This window comes from Lytechinus variegatus, chromosome 19 (assembly GCF_018143015.1).
Source record: "Lytechinus variegatus isolate NC3 chromosome 19, Lvar_3.0, whole genome shotgun sequence".
Classification (NCBI taxonomy): domain Eukaryota; kingdom Metazoa; phylum Echinodermata; class Echinoidea; order Temnopleuroida; family Toxopneustidae; genus Lytechinus; species Lytechinus variegatus.
Genome location: NC_054758.1, coordinates 7673223 through 7681692, shown reverse-complemented (window position 1 = coordinate 7681692; position 8470 = coordinate 7673223). Strand labels below are relative to the sequence as shown.

The 8470-nt window shown below is 36.2% G+C and overlaps 1 protein-coding gene across 1 annotated transcript; it reads left to right on the top strand.

Moving 5' to 3' along the window:
• Positions 1 to 618: 618 nt before the first annotated feature.
• On the top strand, positions 619 to 7910 carry LOC121406059 (lithostathine-like). Its single transcript, XM_041597068.1, has 3 exons — positions 619 to 1417; positions 6590 to 6787; positions 7458 to 7910. The coding sequence occupies exons 1-3, from the start codon at positions 1281 to 1283 to the stop codon at positions 7642 to 7644; spliced, it is 522 nt and encodes a 173-aa protein (XP_041453002.1). The 5' UTR covers positions 619 to 1280; the 3' UTR covers positions 7645 to 7910.
• The last annotated feature ends 560 nt before the right edge of the window (positions 7911 to 8470 follow it).

Below are 8470 nucleotides of genomic sequence, written 5' to 3'. Positions count from 1 at the left end.
CCAATATTTACAACTTTTAAAAATTCTTAACTTTCTTGTTGTTTGTCCAATATTGTTCAAACTCTCAGCTATCAACTTGTCAGATTTTTCTTTTCCTAATAAAAACAAATTTTTATTTGTGTTGGATTCCCCTTTAATAAAAAACATGCTATTGTAATGAAATATTTTGCTTTGCTGACCTAGGGCACGTATGTAGAATATGATGGGAAATAAATGAATTATCTAAAAATGGTGTAATATAAAACATTTAGAATTATTGTTTGTAAGGTTAAAATGATCTGGATAATTTCCTGCTTTGAGTAAACTATGATAGTCCATTGTAAGGATTGAATCAACCATTATATTTTACAGGAGGAAGTATATAATCATGATAATTATGATGGAGGAATATGAAGGGTTTTTCTCAACAGAAGAACAAACAGCAGAAACAATAACAATTAAGTTTTCTCACACCAAGGCCATTAGTAAATGTCAATTTCTGCGTTTAACTTCTGTTACTTCCTGTATAATTAATTCGTAGCATTTGACGAGACAGGTGATGTGCGTGTGTGGGGTTGGGCAGTGAGGGTGTATGCTTTTTAGGAAAGAGGTGGGCGACTTATCATTTAGTGTTGATGGATCTCTCTCTCACTCCCTCTCAATATCTCCATCTCTTTCCTCTTCTCATACATGGTGCCCTCACCCTTGTGGTTTCTCCTCCAAGTTGGTTCACCCGTGGCCAATGTTATAAATGTTGGCAATGTTTGCATCACTAATCGACTTCTGACAGTCTTGAGATCACCATTAGATGTAACCAGAAGGGGGATTCAATTCTATTATATTCCGCTTGGGAGTATAATCTCACTGTCATTGCTAAGGTTGTGGATTCCTGTGTATAAATAGCCAGCCAGACCCACGTGCGGGTCGTTTACAGAGATTAACACGGATGACGGTCGGTTGTCGGGAAGGGGCAGAGATCTGGAAAGTGGGTGAACCCGTCCTACAAGCCTGTCTCATAGAGCAGAGGATACAATAAGCCGCAACACCTCTTCCAAGGTATCTCCAGACTCTGAACGTAGCCCCATTCTAAATGACTTCTGTCCACCAATAAAGTAGGTTATTGAAGGGTTTTATTCTCCGTAACGGTGCAGGGGTCAGTTCCTACCGGTCAGGCGGCTGGTATCAGCTACAAGGCTGGTTGTCTCTTTGTGCACATCGTCTTCCTCGTCATAATTATCGGATATTGTCTGAATCTATTCAGGAGGACTTTTGACAGCCTTCGCATTACCCCCTAGGGCATCATGAGGACATTTGTAGTATCCATCTTTTTATTATGTGTTGCTGGCCGTGCCTATGGGCAAGCCATGCCTGGACAGAGTATGTACCCGATGGAGGGGTGTGCTCCAGGATGGACTAATTTCGGCAAATTCTGTTACAAGTGAGTATTTCTTTACTTCAATTTTTTTTTTCAATAAGATAATATGAAGAGGAATCTTGTAGTACAAAAACTGGCAATCGATCAAATGAGGAAGACTTTCGACGAATGAAAGGCGGAATTTTTGTTTCTCTCTATATAAAAATATCTTTAAGGAAAGTTTACTGCGTGTACATGTAAATATACAATATGTTTATATCATTTTTTCAAGTAGTTGCTTTATTGGTTGTCTGCCAGTACATTTACAAAAAAAATCAACAACATAGGACACCTTTTTGTAAGTAGAAAAGTACAATGTGTACATACACAGGTAAACTTCTTATCTTTAAAAGGTTATTTTATCTATATATATTTTGCCATGTTAAGTAGCAAAATTAATTGTAAAGCATATTTCTAAATCAGTTCCATCCAGGAATAGTAGGCAGAAAATATTCAGTACATTATCATTCTTGATATAAATCATATTACGTAAAGGGCTATCATAACCACAATCATGACCAAAGGCTCGACGCAGAATACTTTAAGGAGTTTTACCCTAAAAAATTAAGATGAATATTTCACGTTTATCAAATTCAAATCCCTAAAATCTATAAAGTAAATTTAGAAAAATTATTCTATTTATTGGCATGTCCCATCATAATAAGACTTTGATCCATAAAGGGGTCAGAGCAGATATTTTGAAACGACTTACGGAAGAAGGAATGCAAGACAAACGCAGTAGCGTCTTTTGTGATGATGGAAAGATAGATCATTACGTAATCACAAACCATCAAACTCTTGCACGTCATTATGCGACTAAATTATCTTCAAACAGGATATCAGTCGCCCCTTCCCCTTCCCTTTCACTGACGTAGGTTAGTTTTTTCATGACTAAACATAAAAATGTTATTAAAAAATGAGAAAAACGAGGATAACTTGCTAATCAGAAATGGGATTGCCTGAAATAAGGACCTCTCTTTTTACCTTCAAAATGGTTTCCTATAACTGATAAGATTTAGGTAGAAAAAATATATATATATCCTTTTTTTTTCTAAATTCGTAATCTTAAATTATCATGATCATTATTCCGATCTCTAAAGCAAAATTTAAAGACAGTATTTTTTAGTAATGACCTCTGACCTTTCAGAATCATTTGGGAGTTTATGTATTAAAACATCTTATTTGCAAATTGGTGTAAATGTAATCGAATAAAAAGGGAGCCAACATCACGGTTAGGATTCCAGTCTCCTCCGACATCATGTTATCCTTAAAATAGAAATTCGGTTTCCGATTTCGAGTTTCAGGGGATGGGAGGAATAGCTTTTCTTTTTCTGTAACCATGAATCACCGACGGAACATTACTGGAAGTCATTTGGCAATGCATGCTCGAGCCGTTGGTTCTGAAATAGAAGTTAAAACTTGCTCGATGCATGCTTATTCTTTATGCTTGTTGTCTATGAGCCAGAAAAGAAGAGATCATCGCCTAAAATTAGTCGTCGTACCGTCCATGACCCCTGTATGGGGAGGGAGAGGGACCCGAGGGAAGGTTACAAAGGTTTAGTTCTGCGTGCAGGAAACACGGAGGGATGCATCACGAGGTCCGGGCTAGAGGAACGAGGTACCTTACTCATCCTATCAAAATGGTAGTTAAAGATATACTGGAGGACTACATCATATCATTATCATATTCCTCTATGACTTGCGAGTACCCTAGACATCCAAACTTAGTCAATCGACTGAACAATCACCAAATAATAAGGATTCAAGAAAGTCCCCCCAATTTCAATATTCAATTACTTCCAGCATTTATCTCATTTTCTTTTTTGTTTTCTGATTGTTGCCTTTTTCAATATCATGTGAGCGACATACAACACGCACGTAGAATTTCTGGTTGTACCCACATCTTTCTGTTATATAAATCGGAAATGGATTTTCTTTAAAACAAAAATCTTTGAAAATCAATGAAAAGATATCCAGGATAGACAGTAGATAAAAAAAAACATATCTAAAATGAAGTCACATTCATCTACTAGCGGATGATATAGTGCCGATTTGAATTGTCATTTCCAGTAAATCATTTAAATATATATTGGCATTTTAATCCTTAACCCCCCAAAAAAATATATATATGTATATATATATATATATATGATATACATGTACATTTCATTTCTTTTGTTATCGCAATTTTTTGCAATAAAATGTGCGATGCTATCAACATTTACCACGGCCGTATCAGATATGTTCGTAATCATCTTTCTGAACCATCTTCTATTTCTTTTTGTCTTGCCTTTATTTCTTTCCTTGAATAGCAATATTTGTGAAATTCAAATAAGCAGGTATAGTTAAAACGCAAACATGTGCCAGCGGTCACGTGGAGAAACATCTTTGGTCACCATAGGAACAATCATGAGCGTAATTTCCGTTTGTCTGCTCTATCAATTCTTACTGCGTTTTTTATCATTTAATCGAAAGGTTTTTCTTAGTTGTATGAATCATAGACCACCCTCTCCCTGATATAATCTTCACCACTTACCAGAATTTTTGCGGATTTGTTTTGCAAAATGTGACTTTATAAAAATACGATCTTATTATTTTATATTTTTGTGTTTTTCGAGGCAAAATATACGCAAGTAAATTTAAAAAAAATAACTGATTGGTGAAATAATTCCTGCTGTTTATTTATTAATTAGGAACACTAACCAAAATTGTTTCATGAATAATAAAAATAAAAAAATGGACTAAATTATTTTAGTCTTGTCACAACCACCTGATAATCCGATCTATGTTTTTTTTCCATTCATTGCTTTCGATAATCATTCATCTCTTTCTGGTGAAAAATCATAGCAATTGCATTTTTTTCCGGGGGGCAAGAAGCATAATTTTTTTCGCAGAAACTCGAAAGCGATGGCGATGGAGCAAGGCGACCGAGCTTGGCTTAAGGCTCTTTGCATTTTCTGAAGCAAAATTTGAGGGTTTCGTGCACTCTTTTGGATGAATTTTGTGAAAATGTTCAGTAAAGTATGTAAGTCTTTAAACTTTTTTTTTTTTTTTTGGGGGGGGGTTCCACTGTTCCCATACTGCATACGGTCATGGGAATCACATCACTGTCATCAAGACCGACATCTCACATGCTCTGGGATTCACGGAGCGGTTCCTGACAATGCCACCGGATGTGCCCGATCATTGGTTCTTTAATTAGCGCAAACCAGACGTCATGAACGTCTAAGAAAGCATGCAAGCTGAAAATCTGTCCTGTTCGTTAATTTTGCGGATGTCCTTTACATTAGGTCAGTGGTCTGTTGGCCATCGATCGCCTTATCTTGGGTATGACCTTATTGCATACAATAAACTTAATAAACTACAGCAATTGGGCTTCATAACATTGGAACTGATTCACCGGTGTTCAATGAAATCATGTACTGAACATTATTCACCTATTTAACAATTAGCCCCCCCCCCCAAAAAAAAAAGGAGAGAGAATAATCGTCGTAAGAACTTCTGGCCAGATTCATTCAATATAATTACCATAACCATACAGAGTGAGACTCTTTTATCATAGCCCTTACCTGGACCCTCGTAGCCTAAAGCTTAGAGATTGATCGTGGCGGTGATATTTTTGTTGCTTGATCATACACAACAATCGATGCAATCAGTTGTAGAAATCAGCCATGCGATCAGTCCCTAAGCCTTAGGTTACGAGACCCTGTTGCGAGTGAACTTATATAAAAGTCACTCCATTTGGGCAAGGACATATCCTCGGTGATCAAATGAAATGTTTTTACTATCCTATGAAAGCCACTCCATTTAGACAAGGATAACGTCTCAATATCAAAATAATTTCTCTATCATATGAAAGTAACTCAATTTAGACAAGGATAAGGTCTCAATTCTCAAAATGATTCCTCTATCCTATAAAAGTCACTCCATTTTGGCAAGGACTTCTCCTCAATGATTAAATTAAACGTTTTCTCTACAATGAAAGTCACTCCGTTTAGACATGGATAACGTCTCAATGCTCAAACTGATTTCTCTATACCATGCAAGTATGTCCATTTGGGCAACTACATCTCCTCAATGGTCAAAATTAAATGAAAGTCACTCCGTTTAGACAAAGAGAACGTCTCACTGCTCATATTCAATGTTCCTCCATCCTATTAGACTACGATAACGTCTCAATGCTCAAAATATTTTTTCTGTCCCATAACGTCTCAATGCTTAAAATTACCACTCTATTTGGGCAAGGAATTCTCCTTCATGATCAAATTAATTGTTTTCTCTATCCTATGAAAGTCACTCCACTTAAACAAGGTTAACGTCTCAATGTCAAAATGATTTCTCTATTATATGGAAGTCACTAGATTGAGACAAGGATAACGTTTCAATGCTCAAAATGTTTTCGTTATCTTATGAAAGTCACTCCATTAAGACATGGATTACGTCTCACTACTCATACACAAGGATTCCTCTATCCTATGAAGTCACTCCATTTAGACAGGGATACCTCCTCAATGCTCGAAATGATTTCTATGTCCTGTAAAAGTCACTCCACTTAAAAATTACATTCCCTCAAATTCAATGTTTTCTCTTTCCTATGAAAGTCATTTAATTTTGACTATGGTATCTTGTCGATGCTCAAATTGAATGATTCCTCTTCAATTGATAGCAAACATTTGCTTAGAATAATCTTTGGTTAACATGTGCACGAGTTCTGGAATGTGCAAAAAGGGTAATTTTGAATCTGAAAGATTATTGATATTGTTATCACTATTATTTTACCAAGCCTTGTCGCGCGTTCCTTAATCATGTAAAGTAATATCGTCTTCTGTACCTACAGTGGCGATTGTTTGATAGCCAAGGAGGTTGTATGAGTGTTGAGAGCAAGTAGAGCGACGGCTTAAAGTCATCTTTTATACATTTTATATTATCAAGACCCTCCCTGCTAGGGAAAACCATAGTGCCTTACAATGTGGCCAACAATGTGTTCACAGTATGAAATACAATGTGAAATATCTTCAAAATGCTAATTTTTAGCATTTGAAAAATAGTCAATTAAATCTTTACCTCATCCAATAAATAAACAGCATATACTGTTTTTTTTTCAGGAACGCTCAAGCCCTTATTTTTTCTTTATCTTCAACTTTTTCTTTATCTTCAACTAACAATTATTTTGTTTTTTCTTTTCATCATCCTCAGATACTTTTGGGAACGTCTACCGTTTATGCAGGCCCAGATTAAATGTCTAAGTTTCCGTGCCAGTCCGTTGGCCCCTAGAGGATACCTCGTCACGGCCAAGGACCAGCAGCACAATAGGTTTCAACACAATTTCCTCAGGTTTACAGGCGGAGGAAACAACAAAGTATGGATGGGACTCGCTGAAAGGCGTTATAATGAGTAAGATTCCTCTCACATTGTTTCTCTACAGAAAAGAAAATGATCATAAAAAATTGCTGTTACACTCCTGCGACAAAACTATCAAGTACTTCGCTCAGTACTGTCGCTATATGTCGCTTGCTTTCAGCATAACGGCCAATGCATGACTTCATCCTACTCCCAAATATAGGCTAGCATCATTTATGACAATTTTAATAGTCCTTTTATGTTAGATTACATTAAGCAGAGTGCCCCAATACTTTTGAAAGGTTTACTGTACAGAACCTTTAGTAAAAAGTTTGTTGTTGATGTTGCTAATAATAAGCACTCAACTTTCCAGTGAAATGTACCATTGCTAACCGTGGAAACTATTTACATGGCCTTTGAGGCCAAACGCAAGTACACGTATATTAGAATAAAAACAAAAACTTTTGAGTTTCTATTCAGAGCTAGCTGTACATTTAATGGAATAATAGCAGAATCGTAATTGCCAAAATATCAAGGTCGTAAAAAAAAAAACCATTATGGAATAAATCAAGTTTTGTCGACCTTTAATACCATTAAATAATTATTACCTTCTTATAAAAATTTTCCGAATATCACTTTTCGGTAAATTATGAAAAGAAACCCTTTGAAGACGATCCCTTAACTTATTTTTGCTTGACATTTACTCTGTTCACTACCTCTACAGATTCTGGTGGGCAGATGGCACGCCTTTCCATCCACATGACTGGAACCTGTTTAAACCGGATCAACCTCAACAAAACCACCACATCGATGGAGTACATACCTTTGATAATTATCCATACCAAACATGGGTAACTTCTAGCCACGAGACACAAATGTCTTTTATTTGCCAATATAAATATCTTCCATGATGGAACCTTCATAACAAAAATATTTCACGCTAATCAATATAGGAATTTATAAATTACACACGCGCCTTTGGTGGAAATATGAGGCTTTCGAGCGCTACTGAAGGGAAGGAAAGACATTCCAGATAAAAATCTATCTGCGCTTAATCTCTCGTTATTTCTTTAGGATATGAGCATGCGCAGATGGGTTTTATCCGCATCTTCCATCTTCTTTGCCTTCCACCATGTACTCGGAAGCTCCATATTCGGAAGGTGTGTGTTAACTAAATCCTGGCAATAAGAAAAACAACAGCAATGACATCGGGGGGAATTGAATATGAACTGAATCAAAATTTTGGTACAATAATCTCTCCCATAAATACTGGATAAGGATGATGAAACATATCACTCCATATAATTGTGGACTAAAATATTTGTTTGATCATGACTCGGGACACGACCAATTTAACTTTCCTCATATCGTTGCCTCAGTTATGACAAACGAGGCACGGACATCCATACGCCCAATGTTCTTGAGGACAATTCAGCCTAGATTTCTTTTTCAGGTAAAAATGTCAAGGATAGTGGAGGGATAATCGCGTCGGCGTAAAATGGAGTGTTAATTTAACTAATGAATAAATGATTACAAATAGATAAATCATTTTACAATACTACTGATGATACAAATCTCCTTATTTAGCATATACCAACATGACCAACATGACCAATGCCAGATGCGTCCCTATGAGCTCTGTAAAAAGAACAAAAAAGTTAAGAAAAAGAAAAAAAAATGTGCAAAGAAGTTACTTACATTTAAAAAAAGAATAGGACACAGTAACCAATGTGCGTT

Excerpts from the sequence above, each read along its gene's own strand:
- LOC121406059 (XM_041597068.1), top strand. The coding sequence starts at position 1,281 with ATGAGGACATTTGTAGTATCCATCTTTTTATTATGTGTTGCTGGCCGT. Across the intron at positions 1,418-6,589 it reads TTCGGCAAATTCTGTTACAA|ATACTTTTGGGAACGTCTAC; the intron begins GTGAGTATTTCT and ends CATCATCCTCAG. Across the intron at positions 6,788-7,457 it reads GCTGAAAGGCGTTATAATGA|ATTCTGGTGGGCAGATGGCA; the intron begins GTAAGATTCCTC and ends CTACCTCTACAG.